The sequence below is a fragment of the Vollenhovia emeryi genome, unplaced genomic scaffold (genome assembly GCF_000949405.1).
Source record: "Vollenhovia emeryi isolate VEMERY1.0 unplaced genomic scaffold, V.emery_V1.0 DF939167.1, whole genome shotgun sequence".
NCBI classification, from domain to species: Eukaryota; Metazoa; Arthropoda; class Insecta; order Hymenoptera; family Formicidae; genus Vollenhovia; species Vollenhovia emeryi.
In genome coordinates, this window is record NW_011967199.1 from 1,228,359 (window position 1) to 1,254,032 (window position 25,674).

At 43.9% G+C, this 25,674-nt stretch overlaps 1 protein-coding gene across 2 annotated transcripts in view; it reads right to left on the minus strand.

The window, feature by feature from the left end:
* Positions 1-28: 28 nt before the first annotated feature.
* LOC105564270 overlaps positions 29-25,674 on the minus strand; it is a 71,414-nt gene continuing 45,768 nt past the window's right edge. Inside the window, exons 2-16 of one of the 2 annotated variants that reach the window (XM_012016525.1) lie at positions 19,493-19,667; positions 16,500-16,595; positions 13,406-13,724; positions 12,101-12,156; positions 11,649-11,803; positions 11,135-11,295; positions 11,001-11,050; positions 10,312-10,443; positions 9,682-9,726; positions 9,272-9,465; positions 3,906-4,131; positions 2,737-2,866; positions 2,233-2,540; positions 1,778-1,976; positions 29-1,463 (exon numbers count right to left, since the gene is read on the minus strand). In XM_012016525.1, the coding sequence (XP_011871915.1) occupies positions 1,299-1,463; positions 1,778-1,976; positions 2,233-2,540; positions 2,737-2,866; positions 3,906-4,131; positions 9,272-9,465; positions 9,682-9,726; positions 10,312-10,443; positions 11,001-11,050; positions 11,135-11,295; positions 11,649-11,803; positions 12,101-12,156; positions 13,406-13,724; positions 16,500-16,595; positions 19,493-19,667 (2,411 nt within the window). In that variant the 3' untranslated portion in view covers positions 29-1,298. Of the gene's footprint in view, positions 1,464-1,777; positions 1,977-2,232; positions 2,541-2,736; positions 2,867-3,905; positions 4,132-5,847; positions 6,074-9,271; positions 9,466-9,681; positions 9,727-10,311; positions 10,444-11,000; positions 11,051-11,134; positions 11,296-11,648; positions 11,804-12,100; positions 12,157-13,405; positions 13,725-16,499; positions 16,596-19,492; positions 19,668-25,674 lie in introns of both variants that reach the window. The other variant, XM_012016526.1, reaches the window with a different exon arrangement.

A 25,674-nucleotide genomic window follows, 5' to 3' on the forward strand; every position in this document is an offset into this window, starting at 1 on the left:
GATTAAAGACGAAAAAGGAGATATTCTAGCGAAATATTTATTTATTAAAGGCATATTACATTTTTACGTTCTAGAAGATAAACACGACGATCCCTTCGTGCGGACGACTTCGTCGAGGTGAAATTTTCTCAGGTTTTTCTTTTCCCTATTTTCCACAAAGTGACCACCGCGCATGATGAATCTCGATCACGACCGTCGCGAGTTTCGCTTAAATATGAATGTTTCCGGCGAACGACGTTTACACTTACATCTCGACGATTAATTATTACGTATTGCGATTTAATTAATTGCTCTATTTGGCCGAATTTGGCCGAGTACGCCAAGGATGTTTGCGAATTCGAGAAAGAAGGACGTAGAAAAGGAAAGAAGGAAGGACAGGGGAAGTCGGAGTTGTGAAAGAGAAAAATGAGGCGGTAACACCAGAAAAAACAGAAAGGGAAGTCCTCTCAAGAGACCGATCCTTTGACCGATCTCCCACTCGCTGGATTTTAAAGGGACAAAGGAAAGAACAGAACACTTTAGGTATTCTCCGCGTGATCTTGTACACACGATATCTCTCTTTCTCTCGTCGCGATGATATCTTTAACTCAATTTAATCTAATCCGGTATCTCACATATCACTCTCCGATCTAATCGCGTCTTTTAGACATTTTTTTATGTCAATATCAATTTACCGTCTCACTTAATCGCTGATAGAAAAAATTTTGACCGGCAAAATAGTTCAAGTGCGGATTTACGTAATAAATATATTTTTTTTTTCTGTCGGAACGAATCCTACGAGACTTCCGTTCAGTTACGAATTTGCCAGTTGACGCATAACATCTCGATTCGTTTTAGAGATCCGGCACAGCTGCGGGCGCGATTCTGATCCGACGCGGCGTGAAACGAGAACTTTGCGAGATCCTGCTCATCGTAAAACTTACATCGGCGTACTCGGCCCGAATGTGTCCGTTCGGACACGCCGCGTGTAATACTTGAAGTTACCTATCAGAAGGGTGTCTCCCCTCGCGCGCTACCACAATGCTTCCCAAACAATGCGAAGGTCTAAAAGATGCCTACGTCTAAATGCACGTTTAAAATGCGTCGAAAGCGCGTCCGAAAGATTCGGATGTCCCTCGGACGTCTCAGAGATCGGGAGCCCCTCTCAGACGTCCAAGAGACTCCCACGTCTAGGAGATTAAGACCTCGTTTAAGGATGTCGATCGCGTCTTTTAGATATTCGCGTTGTCTGGGTCCGCTGCTCGTCCGACGGGACTCTCCCCGATCGCAACGAAGTTTGAAGCTTCCCTCCGCATAACTCATTCGTGGGCGTCGATTTCGTTGTCGATGCGACTGCTGCGTATGCCGGTCTTGCCTGTCCAAGGATAAATGTCCGGGCATGCTTGGCAGGTCTTCATGTACCTCACCCCACTCTTATGCCAAAGATTGCAGACCTTAGCGTTGTTGCACTTCTTGGGTCGGTCCTGCATCACATTCGCCATAACGTAATGAGCTCTTAGACCGCGCAAAATTGCACGTATCAAACGAAGGGTCGGCGTTATTGTCGTTAAAAACAGATTTCAGAATTGTTATTAATCGCAGGACGGCAACTTTGAGCTTGAACAATTTTGAACCATTATGCAATGTCAGGTACTTAATACATTTTAGTTGCAGTCACCGAGATGAGACATTCGAAAAATTTTAATTTTCTTTTTATGGAAGAGAATATCTTGAATTTTTCGAATAAATGGTTTGAAAGAAACCTCGACGGGCTAAGGTGACTGATTGCGAATCTCACCGGATAGTGGCAGCCAAAGGGTTCGAACGTGTGCAGAAGCGCCAGAGGCGTTGGATTCCTAATCCATTGCAAGGCCTGCCAATTAGTAATCACCCATACGTCGTCCATCGCGACGATGGTGTCGAGAAACGATATAAAGCCTTCTTTATGATGCGGCTGAGTAAACCATGCAGCATGATAGAACAGACCGAAAGGCGCCCTGCGGAAACGAGTCGAACATATTAGCACGAATAATTTGCAAATTAACAAAATTGACTAGTTCTCGGCGTAAAAAAAAGTTCTTTTCTTATTCCTATAATTATTTCTCGCAATGTGATTTACACTTTCTGAAGAGGGATTAGAAATTTGCGCGATGTAAAAGGGCTGAGAATTATACGGACGTTGGACAGAGAAATTGATTACCCGAGTTTTCTCAATTGTCTGATACAACTGTATGCGCGAATCGCTTTACTGACCTATTAGTCGTGTAATGCCTCTCGAAGTTCTTAATGAGCATCTTGTATACGCCGTCCGGAGTCGGTGGGTTACTGCAGGCATCTCCCATGGAGCACCTACCTCCATTGAGATCTTGCCACATTACCATAGGAACTTCCCACAATCCTGGATAGGATCTCGTGGGACAGGGCGGTATCATGCAGTCGTGGAAGAGCTTGTAATCCAGCGTGTACGGCCAACTGGGCGGTCGGTTCTCATAGATGGGCATGGAGGAGTCGTACGTGAAGTTTGTATCCCAGAGCATTTTGAACATATTGTTCCCTCCGACCTGCGCCACAGGTGTAGCGTAAAGCAGCGTAAATTACACGGCCGTAAATTGCTCTCTTGAACGGTGACGAAATCATACGCGAATCTTACAGAGAGGCTTTTGTCGAGGGGAATCGCGGTTCTAGGACTGTTATTTCTTACGTAATGCGTTACGGAAAATAGGGGGCGACAAAAAGTTTAGCAAAGGGTTTAATTACCGATAAGAATGGCGCCCTCATTCCTCTGACGTCCTCCAGCTTGACACCTCCGTACGCAGCCAGAATTTCGCGCTGCCCAGCAACCTCTCGCGCCCACTTTCGCGCCGAAAACTGTTCGCCGAAACTGTGCCTGTTGCGGGGATTTATCGTGGTGTCGATCACTCGGGTTACGAGGAGTCAACTCTCTCACGGCGCACACCGATCCTAACGCGGCTGACGACACGTCGGAAACGCTTTTCTTTCCTTTCATTTTTTTTTCTTTCATTTTTGATTACATAAGCACGTCTCTCGTTCGGACGTTCGGCTTTTGCAAAACGGCGATATCGACAACTGACAAAGGACGAGGATGATTTCGCAAGAACCGAACGAGCGCGGTTGTTATGTCATTATGTTACGTGAATTACACGTGCCTCTTATACTTACGTATCTCTTAATAAACTTTATGTGAAAGCAAAACTGATAACGAAATTAAATTCAAGAATTTCCGAACGCGCGTCGAGCGCGCCGCCTCAATTACCCAACGTTCAAAGCGGAAGCGACATGTCGATTGGGCCAGTAAGCGTGTGTGAGGATGACTTATTAACTTCCTCGTTAGAGAAACGAGCTAGCGTTAGCTTCGACACCAAACGTGTAAAAAGAGCGACAACTACTTGGCGCTCTTAATGATCCACAATTAATTTGCACTTATCCATGTAGTTATTAGTGCGTTAATGAAATGATTTGTCGAACAAGCCGTGATTGCTCCAAGTCGAGCTGCGTTTGATTACGGGCGAGAAAAATTCGAGAATCTCAGTGATTAACTACCGCGCCGTTTCTTACAATTATTGTTATTACCGTTAGATGGATAATTCGAAATGATTGATATTTAATTGTCTAATTAACGCACAATCGAATCAAGACCGCGTCCGGTTTCTGGCTGCTCAAGTGATCCAGTTACGTGGGAACATAATTACAGCGACGTAGACATCAGCCGCGAGAGATTTCAGAGGAAATCTCCCGGCCGCGCGCGGCAGAGAAACAAATCGTCAGGCAGTATCAACGACCGCGAAATTGCGTAATTCGTCGCGCGCGTGGCTCGTTCAATTAAATTGAAAATAAAAACGCGTGTGCCACTTCTCCTGCCCGGCGGCAGATCGGTGCGGCGCCTTAATGACGATTCGATTACTTACGAGACCGTGTGGGAGGCAATCTCGTGGCCCGAGGCATAGAGATTTTGAACCTGGCTGTAGTCGGTCCACTCGTGGGACACGTAGAAGGTGGCCGAGATGGGACAGCCGTTGGGGTTCTTTCGTCCCTTCTCGAACAGGTCGGCAGAGAGACCCTTGTTCAAGTCGTTCACGGAATCGTCGAAGGTCAGAAGGACGATTTGCGGTATTTCCTCCGGTAAGTAGTCACCTGTTTCGTTTCAGGATCGCGTACGGGATTCGGGATGCGAACGGCGGAGCGGGAGGGGGGACGCGAAAGAAATCGGGCCGCGCGTTCGAGATGGTGTTGAAATGTGTGTCGTAGGCGTTGTTTTTTTTTCCAGCAGACGTGAGTATCGATGTGATAGAGTTTTTTGAGTGTTTTTTTTTTATGATGTACATGTGAGGATGTGTCGGTTAGAGTGGCGCGTGATGGGAATGAGGAGGCAAGGCGTGAAAAGAGAGAGAGAGAGAGAGAGCGAGAGAGAAAGAACAGAAGAGAAGGAGTTAGTACACGCGACACATCATCATTAGTATACACGACACAGGTGTGTCGCCCGGTGAAACCGCGGTTTTACGGCGTGTTACTTATCGGACCCGGCGATCCCTCGTTCGAGAGATCCGCCGATCTCCTATTTGATGAGGGTACACTTGCGGTTTCACCGGTTGTACGCGGCAATATGCGTTTTCATCGTCCCCCACGGAGGATCCTCTAATTGCGCGATGCCACTTTCGAAGATGAACGGATCGAGGCGTTCTTAAAATAGCAGGCGGGAGTTCGCGAGCGATTCACGAGCCGATCTGTGCGAGCTACTTCTAGGGTCTCGAAGACGCACGAGGATTCGTTGAATCGTGTTACCTGAAGATCGGAAAATCTCTCTCCTTTCCCTGTAACGGTAATTTAAATCTCGTTTCCAGAATCTGAAAATTCGAGGAGGTCCGGGAGAGATTTCTCAAGTATCTGCAATAACCGAGAGATTCGGAGATTCGAGAATTAATTAACGAAAGAAAAGTGTCACTCGTAAAAATTGAAACGGTGAGCTTACGGCCAACTCAATAAATTTTATTGAATTCGTTACAACGTTTCGACCTTACTTCAGGTCCTTCTCAAGTAATAATACAAATAATAAATAATAAAACTAACAATAAACAATAAAAAAAATAAGCGCACATCCGAACATTACTGAGGTTCGATTTGAACTGTAATTTTTATCTTTTGACTCTATCTCACGGACGACGATGACTCGCTTGTCTACGAATTTCTCTTGTTTCCTTATCTGTATTGTTACTTGAAAAGGACCTGAAGTAAGGTCGAAACGTTGTGACGAAAAAACAGCTCACTGTTTTAAGAATTAATTAGTTCTCCCGTGTAGTCTCGGCGGAGCACAATTAGCAATCCAATTGCACCGAATTAGAGGATCCTTCGCGGGGCAAAGTCCTTTCAATGACCGCTCGAAGCGTTCTCCAGCGAGACGGTCGAGTGGACGGGCGACGAGTAGAAATCAGTAACGTTAAGCCTATAAAACAACAGGAAAGCACAGACAATAGGAATAGGCGGTAGGAACAGAATTTCCGACGCGTTGGATTTCTGTTCCCTAGTCCCTGTACCCCCTGACCAATCACAGACTCTGGGACAGGCACGTGGTTTCAAAAAGCAGATGATTGAACGGCACTCCTTATTGCCAATGAATTTTTTCTGTTGCCTGCGTTATTCCTACTCCTTTTGTCCGCGCGTTCCTATTGTGCGATGGGCTTTAATCGTACACACGTGGCCAGCGGAGAAACAGACGAGATGATGACGTTCGGTGCGAGCTTCGCTCCTGTGGTTAAAGATAGCGCGATGGTGTGCGACAATTCCCCCGGAATGATAATGAAACTGCGCTTGCTCTCGTGATACGAAATGTGCTTTTTTTTTCTATCGACTTACGAGACCGTGTGAGACGCCATTTCGTGGCCGTCTGCATAGAGATTTTGCACCTGGCTATAGTCTGTCCATTCGTGCGAGACGTAAAAAGTCGCCGCGATCGGGCAGCCGTTCGGATTCTTACGGCCGTTTTCGAACAGCTCGCTGTACGAGGGTCTGTTAAGGTCGTTCACGGCGTCGTCGAAAGTGAGCAGAACGATCTGCGGCGTCTGCTCGACCGGAATACCACCTGTGCGTCACAGTTGCATTATGTAGCTCGCGATGCGATCGCCGAAGCTGCGTCATTCCTCAGCGGCATCGAGAAATTACGTTTCTGTAACGCTACGCGCAATCGCGTCTTCTCCAAACGCGAGACTGTCGATTTTTACGCATTAACGAGTTGCAGATCGGAACAATCGTTTAACGGAGCCAGCAGGCATTCGCGCGATCCTATTACGCTTAATCTACAACGTGCCCTTTGCGTCTAGATACATTCGATTTTGTGTAAGCAAATCAAAACGCGTTTAAAAAATTCGTCGACAACATACGATTGTACAACGTACAATGTATAACTTGTCGAGTTGCACACATTTTTTAAACGTATTTGTCGGCTACGAAGTAGAATGTTTCTAGACGCAAAGGGCACGTTGTAGTTTAAGGCTTTAGTGCCCTTTCTTTGTCATTGATTTCGAATGCACTATTTTATATAAAATTAACAATGCTGGCGAGTCGAGATTACACAGTACCGGCCAAAATTTTATCGCCTTTTCCTTTTTTTGAGCACGAGTTTTTAAGTGCACGAATGAAAAATTCGAAAATCACAGAGTAGAGTAAGGTGACCAAATTTGGGTCAGATACCAGGTGTGGATCAACAATTAGACAAGTTGCTAATAAGCGACATAAAAACACGTCGATGCCTTTGATAATATCGACAATATAGCGTCAAGTTGTAAATATATAAAAGAGCAAAAATTAAGCGAATTACTTTAAGATGTCGCTTATTAGCGACTCATCAAATTTTTCATCTTGCCACCTTACTCTATTTTGTTAAATTTCATTACCCTTCATGTACAAGCTGCACTTGCTATCAGGTGTCTACTGTAAAATTTCGAGCACAATCGATACACTTTGACGAAAGTTATACTCAGAAAACCTAAAGGTGATATACTTTTGGCCGGTACTGTATACATGACAAAGACAACATTGTTTCGCGTGAAAGTCAAATCAGCTAACAGTCTTCTTCCGACAATAATGCGTTCGCCAGAACTTTACGAGTCAGTGTTCTCCAAGTGTTCTTCAGAAAATTACGAAGAAACCAGAATCAAAAGTTCCAGCAGCGGGATCGTAACGCGCAATTCCTTTAGGCTCGGTTGCACCAACGTCGCTTAACTTTATTAACTTTAACTCAATTCACTCTTTGTCTAAGTTTTTCGTCTAAGCTGTCCCTTTCTCTGTTCCAAACAGAAAGAGACGAAGAGTGAATTAAGCTACTGGTATAATTACGTGACGTTGGTGCAACCGGGCCTTAGTCTCGAGTCGCTAAGCAACAAACGTTCTCCAGAATTTATTTCGCCGGGCGAAAGTGAGGCGACATTCAACGATCCCGCGCAACAACGATATCGATATTTTGTGCGGCCGCGTTTTGCGCCGGTAAATAAAACCGATCGGGCGCACTGCGCATCGATTGACCGTACGCCTTCCGGTAATGCAAATTGCTTTCAATTTCGAAGGGCGACGCGCGCCGCGAGCGTATCGGGCGTAGATCTGTTTCACTTTCGAGCGTGCTATGTAACGGCCGGTGTGTATGTAACGTTAGAGAATCGGAGAAAGTCACGGCGCGGCGCGAGGCCGTCTAAACCGTTCGTCAAACTTAACATTCGCGGCGCGCGACCGCCTTGCGTAACCCCGCGGATTTTTCGCCTCGACACTCCGCCCCGATCGCGCCGATCGAATCGCGCCGGCGCGATCGTCCCCACCCGCGCTCGCCGATCGATCGCGAGCGGAATTCGGCGCGACCTTCAAACGAGATCTGCTTTCCAAGACGATCCCGCTTCCTCATTTACAATTCAGTCGGCGAACGCCCGGACTTCCGGCACGCGGAACGCAAACTTTTTCCGTCTCGTGTCTCTCCAGCTCGTGGAACGTCATTTCCGGTCTACTCGAGTAATCGGCACGATCGAACTCTCGTCTCGTTTCGAAAACGAGAATTTAAGGTATTCGTCGGGGGGTGGTGGCAAAATTTCACAGTTACCAGTTTACTTTAGCCGCGACTTTAAACCACGTAATTTTGGGTTTTAAACGTAACGATATCTCGAATAATGCTGTTCTACAAGATTTACGTACCTAAATGAAATACAAGGTTAGGAAGTAACGCGTTACTTGTAACTTCGTTACCATTACGATTACTTTTTTTTTGGGGGGTAAAGACGTTACATTTTCTCATTTGTAATGTTTACGGTAACGTAGTTACATTTTGTCGGTAACGGCAACGATTTTAGTAGTTACTTTTATCGTTACTCTGTCGCACGTGAACTTTTCGCCAGTTGCATTCGGAAAACAAAGCAGTTCAGTGATCTTTAATATTATTGCCCAGTGAGAAATGATTCGTCAATCGACGTCGAAACGACGTCGAATCGACATCGACACCGTCGAATTGACGTCGATTCGACTTCATTTCGACGTCGATCGACGAATCATTTCTCACTAGGTGGTTCTTCGTCTTGCCCGCAGTTCTTCGTTGACTACAAAGTGTAGAAACCAAATTATATGTATTCAATATACAGGGTGTACCAAACCCACCGGATATCCTTTTGATCACAGATTCTTTAGAAAATTTCAGGACGAAAATTCTAAGTATACTAGAGGATCCTCTAGTAAGTATCTAAGTATCCTAGAGGATACAATTTTCCTCATGCCTTCTGTTCATGTTTACTGCAGAAACTTGTATGTAATTGTACTAAGGCCAAGACAAAAGTAACGAAAAGAGTAACGACTTGTTAGTTTTTGAGTAACGGTAACAAGTTACTTTTACAAAGTACTTTCCAACCCTGATGAAATATGTCATCTCCGAAGGAGATTCACACGCTGAAAACGAGTCTAGCTGGTCGTAAAAACGGCATAGAAATATTTCTTTGAGCTCGTAAAGTAATACATGCTTTCTTTTTGTAGTTTTTTCATCGCCGAACTCGAAGTATTACGGTTTTCGTCAAGACCTTTTTTTTTCTTTGAAAAGGATTAATCGGCCATTTTTACGCGCAATTTTTACGGCCAGACATGTTTTCAGCATGTAACAATCGTAAATATTGTAATTTATTTCACTTAGGTCCTTAAAAAATCTCTTTTCTTTGTGGAACCGTGTTATCAATCAAGATTGTAGGTTTCCAGTCGAAGGTTTTCAGCACGTGGTTTTTGCGGGGCAAGGCTTATTATCACCGTGTCGCTAAATTACCTGGTATATCGGAGCCACCGCAGCTGCAATCCGGAAGCAAACAGACATCCCTGCGACACTTGGCCGCCGGCTTGTCTACCTGAGGCGTCGGGTAGATCGGTGCCGGCCTCACCGGAGGATACCTGTAGATGTCAATGAACTCCTGCGCCTTCGAAACTATCTCGGTGGACGGCTTCAAGGTGGGCCGGGACCGCCTGGAAGCGATTAATTGGTGTCGTTGAGGATTAACCGGCGTCGAAATGAAATCGCCGGATAACGCGCTGTTCCGCGTTTGAGAAACCGATTGAAAGCGAGTAACGCAGCTGCGTATCATCGTGAAACGCTCGCCGGATTTACGAGCGGCATGGAGTTTACACGTCAGCTAAATCATTGCCCCGTTGCGAAAGAAAGTGAATTGACAATGAACTTACGGCGGTGCGGTGCCCCGATGGATCTGCTGCGGCCGACCTCCTCGGCTGGAAAAAGAAAGAGAGGAGGAAAATTGGAGCGTAAGATAAGATCCGAGGATTTCCGGTGGCGCGGCGGCGCGAATAAGGAAAACGCTAGTTTAGTCCGCGTCGCGGAGAAAGCGAGGGACTTCGTTTTGCCGAGAGCCCGGCGAAATCGGGTCTCGGCCGACGGAAATCGGCACAGGGACGTCCTTTTCGTGCCTCGCGCCATGCGCAAGCCCGGTACGACGTTGTTACAGAGTCGTCCGTTGTGTAAAAATGCTCCGTCGTTTCTGCCCGACAAAGGTATTTAAAATCTCCGACATAACTGACGTCCTCGCACTCGCGCGGTGCAACCCGAAAAGTTATTCGGGACACAATGAAGAGTTGGCGAGGCTGCGCCCTCGTGCACGCGATAAATTCGCTTCGAATAGAAATAAATCATCTTTTACGATTCCACGTCGTGGGCCCGAGATAAATTTACGAGCCGCCCGATAATATTCACCCGCTCTTCCACGTCGCAGATGCGGTAATAAATTTCAACGTGTGTTTTACGCGATTTGAAGCCGCGCTTATCGCGGAGAAAAAGGCAATTAAGTCCGAGCGTTATACCTCGGTGCGTTGACGGTGTAAGGTCTGCTGGTCGTGCTGGGAGTCTGCGTGCTCGTGGTCAGTGGAACGAAGGTGTCCACGATGACATTCGGCGTCGTCACGTGGACCACGGGATGGCTGAGCACGTTCGTCCTGCATGGGCAAGTGAATTAGCGGAGTCGCGTAATCGTGGGTCTCCACCTAGCTTCGACGTTCAGATCCGTTCCGACACATCCGGATGGAAACCGGCGGGACGGGTTTTAAATCGACCTGGTGCTTTCGCACGCGACGACTATTTTTAAACGGTGATTAGACGCGACAGCCTCGCGCGCTCGCGTCAACATCGGCACCTTTAGATGACAAATCGCGCGCGCGAGAGGCGCATCCATTAGCGAGGACGCGGGAGAGAAATAATTTCTTAAAATAACAGCGAGTTTGAGAGACAGGATAATGCACGCATTATCCTTTGTACATTGTTAACGCGCATATTGTTGTGCCACAAAAGAATTCAATTCGTTCGGGGTTAATTTCAGTCGCGGGGAGAAGAGAGAGACGTAGCAATTTTCCAATGATAGAATTCAACGATAATTAACCGCGTTTAAATGCAATTCCAACAATCATTACGTAAACACCAATTATAGGATAAAATTGCATTCGGATCCTTCCAGTCGCGATATTATTATTAATTAAGGAAGAGGCAATTTTCTTACCTAAACTGCTGACCGTCGGAAATGCGGAACTTGTTCTTGTTCAGCTGAGCCTGAAACGTGAAAAAAGAAATTATTTTTAAATGCAAGCGAAACGTCCTTTCTGACAGAGACGAAGTAATTTTGCGTATTCATACCTGATTCTCGTAGATATCGTAATCGTCGTGATTCAGATATTTGTCCGCCTCGTTCACGCCGACCTTCTTCGGCTTCTGATACTGTTTCGTGTTCACCTCGCTAATTTTCACGTTCGGTTGTTGCACCGGCACAGACTGATTGATGGTGTATTGATTGTAATCTACGCATAATGATACGGGGTTATTGCAGATCACGCCATTAACGTGTTTGCAAAGAATTAAGATTCCCTGTTTATTATCGCTATCTTCCAACAACGTTAGCTCTATCCGATTCTATCGTATTTAATAATCATCAATGAAAATTGATTGAAAAAAACGAACTTGAAATTAATGAAATGCAAATTAAACCGTAGCGAAAGAGTGCGTTTAAAGTTTCTAATTTCTCAATTTTTGCGTTTCACCTAACGCACACAGATCTTGAAAGGCAAATAACAAATAATGATGAAAACGATGCAATACAAAGGTACGTAGCGATTGTTCGGCGTTTTTAAAAGTACTTGAGAAAGTAGCCTACCGTCGTCTTTATAAATGGAAACGTCGTCGTCGTAAATCGTGTAATACGGATAACTCTGATCTGGATCGCTGTAGTAAGCCTTAGACAAGACCGGTGCCACGGTCGAGGCCAGTGTTTTGGCGAGCCTCGGCGACTCGGTGGTTGGAACGGACGTTCTAAAGTGTGAAAAGTAATTAGCTTGATCGCCCCAAAGGGGTAACGCAACAGAGCTCTGCTTTCAATCGCGGTGCTTTCGCGATGAAATGTGCAGCGTATCAGAATATCATTTTATTACGTAAAATTTCAATCAAGAGCGAGATACGCATCGGAGAGATGGCCGTGCGATTGCTGCGTTAACGCGGGATATTAGAGTTTCGCAGAGAGAGAAATCACGGCCAAATTGAGGAATCTTACTTAATCGCGACGAAAACACTTTTCTTTTCTCAAGAGTGATTTGTAACTGCGCTACCAACCTGTAATGAGATTCGGCTTGGGCACGTGCGCTTACCAGGCTGTCCTTCTCCCTCTCCTAGAACACACGCGACATTACAAACTCAATGGCCGGCGGTATCCTTGAATTGCCGTATTCATTGCTAATTGATCAAATTCACATTCAACATTAAACGGACGCGTCCGTCGCCTATTCAATGCAACTTTCTATTTGCGTTTCTCTCTAAAAAAGTATCGTCAACGCTGTAATCATCTATGCGATTGAACCGCGAACTGCAGCACTGAATGCAGCATTATGACATGTTCGTTATTAGTAAAACTGTTCAGTTACTTGCTTGTAATTATTTCAATTTGTATTCCAATCAATTCAAAAATATGTTCTTTCAATAAGGACACAGGTCAACAATGTCGACCTTTTTTTATGTCACAAAAGAAATGACGGTTTATTTCGATAGGACTTTTCCCGTAGATTACGAATCTGAAACCCAAAATGTTGCATCACGTCACGTTTTTGAGAACAATGCGGTCAAGTAGTTAAAAAAATCCCGTTATTGGTACTTTTTGAACCTCTGTCACAAAGGAACGGGACGTGACAGAATACTCTATGTGAGCTCAAATTAAAGCTTGACTCGTTATGAGGCAAAAACCACATGACAATACAGCGAAGTCGTGTGGTGCACGTTTTTAATAGGGCGACTGCAGCCTGAACTTATATAAACCTATCGAAAAAACCTGCGCCACACATCTTCGCTGTATTGTCACGCTATATTGTCACGCTGTATTGTCACGTGGTTTTTTATTTCATAACATTCAAATTTACGGTTTAAGCCATAGGCATAATATATCTAGACCGAGCATTTGCCTTTATCTGAGCAGTAGGGGTAGAGGTTCACGTAGAAAAGAACAAACTCTGTTTTATGCTATTTCGTTCTCTTTCGTTCTATATTCATGTATACAAGAGAGAACGAAATAGCACAAAACAGAGTTTGTCCTTTTCTTTCGTTCTACATTCACATATACAAGAGAGAACGAAATAGTACAAAACAGAGTTTGTCCTTTTCTACGTGAACGTCTACCCCCACTGCTCAATGCTCGGTCTAGATATATTATTAATTATATCTATCGTTTAAGCTTTACTTTGAACCCACACATAGAGTATCCTATCGCGTTCCTTTGTGACAAAGGTGTGGAAAACGGGGGGGTTTTTTTTTAACTATTTGGCCTCATTTTTTTCAAAAACGTGACGCGATGGAACATTTTGTATTTCAGATGCGTAATCTACGGGAAAAATTCTATTGAAATGACCTGTCGACGGTACCGCGACTCACCGATATTATATTCCGTCGCAGACCGTCACGATCGCGCTGCACCTGGCCGATCGTCGAGGGTTGTCCCCGGTAAACCCGTTGCTGCCGATCGTTCTCGATCTCCGAGGCGGGCCCGTACTCGTCCTCGTGGTAATTCGTCCTCGAGTGCTGTCGCTGCCTCAGCCTCTCGGTGATCTGCGAGACCGGCGGCGACGCAGTTGTAACCGTGATCGGCTGCCTCTGGATCGGTCGCTGTTGCTGCTGCTGCTGCTGCTGGTCTCGCAATTGCTGCTGTTGCCGTTGCTGCTGCTGATCCTGCAGCGTCTCGAGTTTCGCGGATCTGCGATCGTGACGATTTTTCGATTTTAACAGCAATCGCCGATTCGGTCGCGAGGATTAAGTTATTATTCTGGGTTTTTTTTTCTTGTAGAAAGCAAAGCTGTGCGCTCACGAGATTTCTTCCTTACTGAGAATGTTGGACGATATTAATTCAACACGCGGAGAGACTCGCGCGTAATGCTAATGCTGGCAATCGCATACAAATATGTGGTAAGCGAGCGGACCTACATTTCCGTACAAGAGTCGCATAGAAATAACGCAGGAGAATATAATAAATATACCCGGCCGAGGAGGAAACGATGAGAATTTCAAGTATCCGCTTTCGTTTCTGCGCCGTTTGAAAACTACACCCTCAGAAAGGATTTCTGTTACCGCGACAAAATAGTAGAAGATCAGTCTAGTCCGCTCTGTCAATAAGTAAGAGGTGAGGCGGGCATTACATAACACCCTGTATAATAAATACGATTGGCGCTATATCGAACTTATTTTATGATACATCGAAGTGTAATAGCATTGGATCCGGAAATCTTTTCTGCGGGTGTAACAGTCCAACCGCTAAAAATTCTCGCGGAGAATTTCACATTGGCGATTATATGCAACTGTCTTCCCGAGGAATTTCTTTTAACGGCAAGGACACCCGGAATTTGAGACGAGGCAGACCGTTGAGAAACTCTTTCCCGATTGCTCGTGCACAATACAATTAATGAGTATCCAGCCTGCGCGTTGGCCAACTTTGGTTTTATGTAACGAGAGACCCGGCTTGTCGTTCTTGCTCAAAACGATCCAATCTCGCATACAAATACGTACACGGATTTATTTACGCATGTAACAAACCAGACAAATTAATTAATTCTAACACGTACAGCTCGGCTTGCTCGGCCCGTTTTACTTTCCTCGCGCTTTCGTCCGTGCGCATAAAAATATTCGCTGTCTTATGTACCTACTCGCGTCTTATGTGTCAAGTTTTGTACACGTTTCAATAGCAACGTTGAACAACAGTAACGAAAGAGCAATGACTCTGCGGTGCTATTTTCTGAAATACAACACGGTCGCTCAAACGGACTCGCGGCGTTTATTTTTATCGTGAGGCAACAATTAAATTTTAAATTAGAGTAATTTATGTTGGAGAGTAATAATAATAAGAAACGAAAGCGAGTCCGTGAGGGTTTACAGGCGGAACGAAGTGGCCTCTAACAACGAGCCTGTCGCTCGAACGTACGTTAGTTTTTTTTTATCGACGCGTAATGCCGCCGATATTTCTCCTCCGCCACGTCGAGTCGAGAGTGCGCGCTCGAGGATCGCGAGGATGCTTATTCGACGCGTCCGCGGCCGAGAAAACGCGATCGCGAGGTTGTTCTATCGAAACTAATGGCTCTTCCCCGCGGGTCTCCCCCCGCGCTCGCCTTCCAATCCAGTCGCCTTAATCGGCCGCTGTTTCTCTTTCTTTTCACTCTCACTCTCGCCTTTTTCTCCCATCGGCTGTCGCGAGCGTGGGTGAAGCTCGTGAACGCGCGTGTGTGCCCGCGCGAGCAGACGCACACCATTGTTTTGCAATCGCGTCGAAAACTAAATCTCACGCGTGGAATGCAACGCGCCACTACTCGTATCGTTTTTGTAACGAAGTGCACTTTGCAAAAAAAAAAGGAGCACTTTGTGTACGCAACGTTTCCATGTACTTGTTGCGACATGGTGTGTGCGTACAACGAAGAAAGAAAATAAAATAATTGCCGGTTCTAAAGAGACAGTCTTATATAATAAGTAAAATGCATTTCCAAAAAATATTAACGTTACATTTACCCTCTAACCGCAAGGTTTGGGGTCGGATGCCACTTTTGAGTCTCGCTGCAATTTATTTTTTCTGTAAACAAGTTTCCTTCTATCGCGCTTTCTTTATTACGTTAACCAAAAAAAGAGACACAAAAAGAGATGGTTCGAACTCGAGCCCACCTTGTCAAATAAAGCCAACGGCACTCGATGCCATTTTTCTACAGGATTTGCCAGAGCCAATCAGGATGTAGCTTGCGAGAGCCAATCAGGATGTAGCCTTGAATTGCCTGATCTAAAACTCTGAGTCCTTATTGGCTCTTGCGAGAAATCCAGTAAAAAAAAAATGGTATCGTGTCCCGTTAGCCTTTAAACTCTAAAAATGCAGCTCACTACACTGAGACAAATTTGCATCGGATAAACCTATTAAATAGTGTTTTCGATGGTTAATTTTTCCGATTACGTTTCCCGATTAAGTTATGGATACATCCGATGAAATTTGATTGAAAAACCGATCATATTTTTCATCCAATATACAATTTAATTGGATATTATATATCCGTTTGTTATTATGTAATTGGATTGTCCGATTATATTTAATCGGACATTTTCCTCAGTGCGCACTGAAAAAAAAATTTGGTTGCATTAATTAGAAGTCCGGTAGATTCAACCTGTCCTGTCGTCTGCGAGAAAATGGACGAATCATAAGTCCTTTAGGATTTACTAGATGTGTAGTGAAGTCAAACTTCTGGTTATGAAATATCGAGTTCTATCGTGATAACTAGAAACTCTGTTTGATTCAACCAAAATACGTTCTATCATGCGTGTCTTGTTGATACAATCAGAGCATTTTTCTCAGTGCAGTAATTGAACTATCAGAAATTACTGATGCACAGTAATTTTCTAATAATGATTTCGTTGCTCTTCCATAAGGGTACGCTTGGAGATGACTCCGCGGAAATTCAAGGGTGTTTCCGTCGGATGAGATATAAAAACGCTTGTAATCGCTCACCTCTCCAGCAGGGGGTCCTCCTCGGCCTCCTTGTTGGACGAATCTCCTTCCGGGCAGCCTACGTTTCGCGGCCAGTCGCACGTCTGCAAGTCGTGGCTGGGGAAAGAAGGCAAGCGATTTTTCAGTGTGGGATCGTTAACGTTCATTAGGCACCTACTTACGAGAGCCTCGCCGGCGAGCACGCGAGTTCTAGCTCGCGCCCGTCGTGTCATTAAAGTTGCATTTGCGCGACGCGAGACGTATCACTTCCCATTTCGCTTATTTTACATTAACGCTCCTTTATACACAACCCGACATTTTTTTCCCTCGGTTATGCGAAAATTATCCTACACAGCTCTCTTCCGCTGGTTACGCGTCACGCTAATTAAGACTCACTTACTCGCCATAAGTAAACGTACATATGACATACATACGGCGTAAAGTGCAAAGCTTTTATTTTCGAATTAACGAGAATGCTCCAGCGGTCGCCTGCGATACAAATGGCATTTGAACAGCGTTATGTCACGTGAAAATTATTATCAAGGTTTATTATTATACGATAACAATATATCGAGGCATCGCCGCGATTAATAATTTCTCGAATCTGAATAAGTGTGGAAACGACCTTACTGGCAATTCTTTATTATAATTAATCGCAACGTTCCGGCCAGCAATACTGGTCCTCTTTCGGTAACGAACTTGCAAAGGTACCCGCAAATCTCTGAAGAACAGAAAAGCAACATATAAACTAAATTAAGATGAGATCTTGCGTAACAGAAAATGAAATTAAGGCGTTTTTTATACAATAAAAACTTACAAGATTCGTCAGGCTAGAGACGTGAAAGTTAGAAGTCAGAAATATCATAGTACAATGTGCCTGGTCGGTCATTAATTTCTCGATCCGATCGTGCGCTACAGGCGCATCTCACCGCACGTGCAACCTCAATCGCAATTAAGTGGTAAAATGCCCAAATTAAGGTGTTTTTTTATATAATAAAAACTTACAAGATTCGTCAGGTCAGAGATGTGAAAGTTATGTTAGAAGTCAGAAACGTCATAGTACAATGTGTCCGGTCGGTCATTAATTTCTCGATCCGATCGTGCGCTACAGGCGCATCTCGCCGCACGTGCAGCCTCAATCGTAATTAAGTGGTAAAATGTCCAAACGACTCGTGCAACTCGCGAACGAGCGTTTCCCGAGAATTCCCGGCCAGACCCGTCTGTCATCGAGAGCCGCGTTTGGCGCGTCGCTCCTGGAACCGCCGTCTCAGTCTCGCCCGTACTTGGGTATCGCGTTACCATAAAGCACCTTGGGCTGTATCAACCGGCTTCAGCACGCTCACGCTCGTATCGGGCGAGGTGTGGCTGGTCGATTTTTTCCCTTTTCCCCAGGGTTACGCGTACGACCCCCTTTTACCGTGCAAATCCAGACGGCGGTTTGAAAGTAATTCATCGCGTTGGTCGAACATCGGCCAAAGCTCTACCATCGGGTCGTTCGTAAGACGCAAGAGCCGATAACAATTAAGATGACATTCTTACGTTCGCGACGCGTCGTATCTAATTCACAAAAGACGCTTCGCTCCATCATTTTAATTATTTTTCGTTTACTATAAGTTTTTTTTAATGGGACACTGACATTCCAAGGAAACAGAGGGACGAAAAAAAATGCTGTCGAGTTAACCCTTTGAGGCATACGTTTTTCTATTGAATCATTTTTTGTGAAACTGTACACGTGGGTTTTTGGGGTCGCTGATTGCGAATCCGTCATCAGATTTGCATAATTCGAAATGGCGGATTCATGATGGCGGAATTGAAAACTTAAAAGAATAACATCATTCAACTGTAATTCAACTGTGCCAAGAAACTTTGTTTAGATATTATTAGGACCCATGAAATCTAAATTCCAGTTGAAAATGCTTATAGAATATAAAAACTAGCGCGCGCGAAATGACGGATGCAGAATTAAAATTTGATAATTTTTTAGAATTTACACATTCTTGGCACTACTCAGAGCTAACGACGCGGAAGTGACGAGTCCCTAAATACCGTAATAAAACGTAAAATGCTGAGAAACTTTAAAATTTAAAAAAAATCACTTACTTTGCATCCGCCATTTTGAATTTTGAAAATATGACATCAGATTCGTAATGAGCGACCCCGAAAACCCCCTCGTACAAAAGTTTTCAAGAAATGCGTAGAAACGGGCGTCGGTGGTCGCGAAAGGGTTAAACTCCATTCTTGGAGGATACACTTTTCGCGGCGCGTCGAATTTTCGAGCTCGCGGCCGCGCGCTCGCGGGAAAGTGCGATTCCGCGATGCGCGGCAACGCGAAATCTCTCACGAATCTCGTAATGCAACGCGCTGGGAGCGCGGGACGGGTCGCGCGCATCCGGCCCCTCGTGCACGACCCGCTCGACAATTGCGCGCGTATACGCCCGATTCGGCGCATCCATTATCGCGCGGCGCGCCGCTCGCCTAATTTCACCTTGCGCGCCGCTAATCCACGACCATATTAGCCGATCGGTCGTCGGGAGTCGCGGAATCGTTTCCACGGTGCGGGTTGGTTTTTTCCGTCACTTTTCTCCTCGGAGAACGCCGCCCCGACCCGCGGCTCCGCGATCGCGAACGCGGTCGTCGACCCCGCGCGCGATTATGCGCCGACAGAAACTCCGGTAACGAGCAGAAGAATTCCTCACGTCGACCATCCTCCATTATCTCGCACGTAATCTTAGAACTCGCGAACGCTTGCACGCGGGATTTTTAATGTCCCGACGCTAACGGCAACGTTTCGAGATATCAAGGGGCAATATTTCTTCTGGATACCTTAGATTTTCCACGAGATTTCCTTTCGCAAACCGGAGCGGAACAAAGGCGGGGCGCCTTCGATCTCTCCAGACGGGGTATCCGAAAGGCGTTCTTTACGGAAGGCCACGCCGGGCCCTTTTCGAATTTATTTGTAGTTTTTCTCCACCTTCCGCTGCTTTTCCCGTATTTGAATTCCTAATCTCGCATACCTGTACATAAGTCCTCCCGTACAAGACTCCAGCAGGGCGCCGCCGAAAACACACACATAATACTGTGTGCAGTCACGCGGGTGAGGATAGTATCCGAACTCCTCGGGGCATTCGAATTCCAGGACTGCCTCATTTCTGCTGGCTCTCGCGCTTCTCGGAGTATTTCGTTGACATCCTGGAACAAATAGAAAAATGCCTTTCACTCAAAGATTCTAAAATGCCCGTAGAACCGGATGTATATAAAAACGGGACGAAGAAGAAACGAGCAAACCCCTGGCTGAAGTGATATTTTTTTGCAGTAACTTTTGAATTATTTAGACATTTCACATCCTGCCTTGGCTCTTGGTCCTTTCTTCCTTCGAATCCGCGATTTCACATTTCAGAGCCTCGTAAATTTATGAATTGGTTAAATGTACATTTGTCACACGAAGCATGTGTTTCGTAAACAAACGTGCTTAAAAAATTGCACAAAGAAATGGAAATAAAAACGTGTTCGGGTCGCCTTAGAATTTTTTTTTTTACTTTTTAGCTAAATCGTTTATAATATCAAGCGAATTTGAACTTTCACAAAGTTCATGTTTTACAGCTCCACTCAGAAAAATGTCCGATTAAACATAACCGGATAATCCAATTGCATAATAACAAACGGACATATCCGATTAAACTGTATAATCAGTTTTCCAATCGAATTTCATCGGTAACTGCATTTTATCGCACTGAGAAAGAAAAACTGTCGAGTCAAGAAAATATTTATTGATTCAACTATACGCTGCAGTCACGGGCTGTCAAACAAATATTTATTAATTCACGTAAACGTTTGTTAATTTGAAAAATATATATATTTGAATAAATTATGTATGTGTAATTAAAAAACATATATACTCCTTTTTAAAAAAGAGATGTTACCATCGCGAATGTCGTTAATATCGAACAGTTGAGACCTCTTTTCCGCGATGCCAACTGGTTTGCTTCACTTCTCTTTTAGACTCATAGCAAATGAAGATTTGCAATTTAGAAATATACATTTGCATACACCAACGATTGAGGTAAAATCTATAATCTTAGTAATTAGAATTTAAGTAACAACGATTTTTGTTTCGGAACATTTTCTCGATTGAACAGAATTAATCGCTAATTTCATCAATACCAATAAGTCCGCCGAATGATACGCAAAACGTAGTGACAGTCACTGAACAAAGTAATTAGAAATATTAGGTATAGAATTTTCAATTTCGTAGGCGGGACAACGAATTCTCAACGTTTTTTTTGTTGTTTTTCACTCGGCGCGGTATCGTACGACGATTAAGCGGGCCAACGAATTCTCAACATTTTTTTGTTGTTTTTCACTCGGCGCGGTGACGTACGATGTTTTTGCGTGCCATCGTGTAACTGAAGGTCGCTGCGTAATCACTCGCTCGCCGAACGTCGAGCCGGCAAGCAGTGACGGGAGTCGCTCCGTGCGTGGTATTACTTTTGCGTTATCGGTTTCCAAGACTCGATTGCGATGAATGCAGGGATAAAACACTATTGATTTGCACACCTTTATCCGTAACAAGTAACGTTCCACAATTAATTATTAAGTTTCTACAACTTGTAATGAGAAACAAATTGCCTGTTGAGACGACGGCTCTTTATCAACGCATACATAAATATTTCACGAGACTAACTCGTCTAAAATATTAATGTAAACCGTGATACTTTGTCGCGGTTACATCTCGTTTACGCATCGCGCTTTTAATTATCTATCGATTTCGTGTAATCTGTTCTATTTTTGGGAAAAGAGAGAAATTTGTACGACTTCGGCGCTCGCGCTGTAATTCGCTCTGTCGTTCTTCGCAACTCGAACGGGCAGGAAGTAAAGAACGTCACCAATTCAAAAGTGATTTATCCATTATTCTATTCTTCCGAATCAAAAATGCAAGTTCTTAGTTTGAGTAATTTGTATGACAGAAAGTCATGATATTTGTTAATAATATTTCGTGCGTTTCGCGGTATTTCACATCGCGTACGGGAGTGCCCGAAATTTCGCGTGATCGATGATTTTCGCGAGTGAGTGATGTGTTGTGAGTGCAACAAGGAAATCTGAGAGGAGGAGCAGGTCTTGGAGGCATCGGGCAACGGCGGAAAAATCGTGAGGTGAGTGTCTTACATTTTTATGTTATTTTCTCCTTGTGCAAAATAAGGCATCTGTTCTGTGTTTTTATTTTATTTATTCAAATGATTCGAATAAGTGTTAGAGGCAAAACCATACGTATAAAATTTTGTGAGTTTATATTTGAAACGAAGACTGTTTCAGTATTCAATATAATTATTTAAATATATACCTGTTTTTAAAAATATAAAATATGAAGTATATTTAATACAATCATTTCGATTTTACATAATAAGTTTATAATAATCATATATTTTTGTATTTTTACAGTTTAACATATATAGTTGACGTACAACTTTGCTGTTGCGACTCGTATCAGTGAGTGATAAATTACTTTTTATTTTAAATTTACGTTGCGCATACAATTACTTTTTTGCATGTGTACAAATTCTAAAAAATATACAATGCTCGACTACAAACTGCGCGCGCGAAGCGCGCGTTTTGTCGTTTTTAGTGTTAATTAAAAAATATATATATTTAAATAAATTATGTATGTTTAATTGAAAAACATATATAATTGAATTAAAGAAACAGCGGATAAATTTCATCGGGTATATCCATAGTTTTCAATCGGAAAACGTAATTGGAAAAATTAACCATCGGAAACATTATTTACCTAACTGGTTTATCCGATGGAAATTTTTCTCAGTGTCGAAATTGGCACACATTGGCACGCCCGAGAACCGGTCCTATATCCACAAGTTATTCAGCCCTTCAGCGTACAGCGTACAGAGTACTTTGTTAATTTAATGTCAGTGGCCTCGGTAAAGGCCAGCGAGATCTCCTTTCTTTCCCCGAATCGCAATTGAATTATCGCCAGATCAAAATTCGCGTCTTAAATCCCCCGCGGGCTCTTCTATCCGATTATACAATACATATATCCGAATCGGACATGCGTCTGATCCTATCGGAGCTTATATGGCCTCTTGCATAGTCTATCCGATCCTAGATCTCCGTGGAATTGCGAAATAAAATTTTTATGCAGCCCGCATTACGAAACAGTAGAACAAAGAAAGTCATAGGAACATAGTGTGGATTAATAGGTCTCGTACGGGCATATAAAACCGGCAACGTTTATTATCAGATTGGCAAAGATTATTATTGCTCCTTGCAAACGGATTACTCCGTGCAAGATGAACCTTCGTTAATTTCGTACGCGACTGCGAGTACATTTAGAAAAGATTTTTAATAAATTCTATTCGTCTTTCCAGCTTGCACATGTCAATGACGCACTTCGATAAAAGTATCTTTTCGAAATAAATTTGTCAAAAGTACATTTTTCAAAAGTACACTTCTACGTGAAATTAATACGCATTTAACAAAAGTTTAAATAAATGCAGTTGATCGAAATTACACGGTTTCTATTACCGTTCTCACGTTTGACTCGTACTCGAAGTTTCATCCCTCTAGAGAATTAAACTCCGCGTTATGCACGAGCCGATAATTTCACCTAAGAGCTCGATGTAAATGCAGATTCATTAATTATACGGACAAAGCGTTCGTCGACGCCGGTGTGAATTATGATTACGATCTATTTATTCCGACGTGGCGTACGCAGGGGCGAGTCGGGCCGTGAAATGTCGTAAACATTTTCAGCTTCGAACGAGCGTGACATGATTGCCTGCCGTATATCATCGTGTACCGCTTGTCGTACTCGCATGTTGAAACGCGAGCGCGATAAATGCCACGGCAGGGTTGTGCAATGGAAAAGTAGCCGGATTTTTGGTCGACCTTGCACTCGCGCAAAAAAAACCCGGCTACATCGGACAAACTCGTTCGAACGTATTTACCGGACCGCCTCGGCTCGAAAAATACTTAACCCTCAAATGCACAGCTTTCCGTAGCACTTTAAGACTTTTTCAAATAAATAATGACTGCTCGAGAAATTGGAAAAGAATATGTTACAAATTTTTTACCAACATTCGACAAAATGACCTTGCAACTGCGGCAATAATTTTCTTCATACGAAAAAAAAAACTGAGATATAATAAATGAATAGCCAATACTGCGAAATCGCATACGTTTCGTATTTAATCAATTAAAATTACAGAAACAGAATTTCTATCTCAATTGTTAGCGAATATTAAGAAAAAATGTTTCTGTAACACCCATCCATTATGTTCGAGCTGAAAAGTGAGGCGAGAGTTCCGCCAGGTTTTGTTAGATACGTAAAGTAGTAAGGTTCTCTATTATGAGATAGGATTCTAATAGAAGATAGCAGAGAATCCAACGTTTGATTGTGGTACCCAAACAGTTATGTTCCTTACAAAGAATGTTCAATACCGAGATTCATTTTTATCCAATGTGGATGATTAATAAAATATTTAGTCGCACTGAAAAAAAAATTTCGCTACCGTAGCATAATCACAATTTGCTAAAAATATTTTGCTGCACAGGTACAAATTTCTAAAGCACAGCAAACGGTTTGCTGTCTAATACAACATAGGCACAGTAGCAAAATATTTAGCTATCACAAATATTAGCTGTCCGTATTTTACAACTGAAATTTAGTTGCCACGTACAGTTTTTAGCTACGGCAGCTACATCTTTCATGCATGAAACTTTCCAGAAGATATTACTAGAATGTTGCTGCTATAAATTTTGTAGACTACAAACAACTTTCTAACAGACATACAAAATAGCGATAAATTTTTGTTACGACACCTAGAAATCTACCTTATACATTACTGTTTTTTTTCTTTTTTGAGTAAATTTGAATTTGCTTTGCATATATGCGCGCGCTTAAGGGTTAACTGTTCGCTTGGAGAAACGCTCTCACGTCTGTTTCGGCGAGGATATCGGTGAGGTAAGGCGGAGAACGCGAAAGACATGGAAAATGCGTCGCGCGTGAAGAAGCCGCAACAATGCGGAGGCATTAATTTTCCCGAACGCAACCGTAAGGCACGCAAAAGACACGCACGAGGAAAACCGCGACGCGCATCTCGGATTGCCCGAATTTCGCAATCCCCGCCTCTCTCGCAAGAGGAAGTTCGAGCCGGGGGTCTTTCACGTCGAGGTTTCCCCACTGATTACAGAGAGCCGGGCTGATTAATAAGCGCCCCTGGAAACCGAGATAATTGCGACTTAATGAGAAAACGTGCAACCGCTGACGAAGAATGGGTATCGTTGTCGGAAGCGCGTTCGCGCATTCCATTCCTCAATCATCGGCGGAAAATGATACGGAAAAAAGGAGCCGAAGGAAAGAAACAAAAAGCGAAAATTACCAACGAGCCGACCGAGGGGCGGCGGGAACGGAGGACGGAGCGTCGTGAAAGCGAGGCGAAACAGCTCGCTCGAAGATGATGTGCGCATGGCACACGTCCGCGTTCTCGAATGTCTCCCGAATGAGACCCACAGACTTCTATGTGCTACTAGACCTTCGAGCTGGAAAGTGAGGCAAGAGTTCCGCCATGTCTTGTTGAATAAATAAAGTAGTGCGTGTGCATCGGTCAGTGACACACCGATGCACGTATAGAGGAAGGTCTCCTATTATGAGACAGGCTCCTAATACGAGATAGGGGAGTTTCTGCAAAATTAATAGGCGCTATCTGTTGTTCCACCATGAATTTATTGCCCTTGGAATGAAATCTGTTTAGCGGAAAATTGATCGTGTAATCGTCGCGAAGAAAGATTTGTGATTGAATTTGGACGTTGAAAACCTGCTGTCTCGTATTAGAATCCTATCTCATAATAGAGGACTTTACTACTTTACTTGCCTAACAAAACATGACGGAACTCTTGCCTCACTTTTCAGCCCGAAGGTAGCAGTCTATACAGGGTGTTTCAGGAGGAAAGGTCAATATTCTGGGAGACGATAGTATCGGTCGTTTTAAGCAAAAATGTTCACCCTGTACAAAAGTCTGTGATGGAACCGCGCGCCGGACGGCTGGACCATAGTATTGGGTCGGTCAAAAAGTTCGTGCACTTTTTGCCTAAAATGAGAAGTCAGTTTTCTGGGCGCTTAGGAAAATTTATTCAATAATGTATTCCCCACTTCGTCCACCAAAGCAACAATCAGGCTTGAATCCAC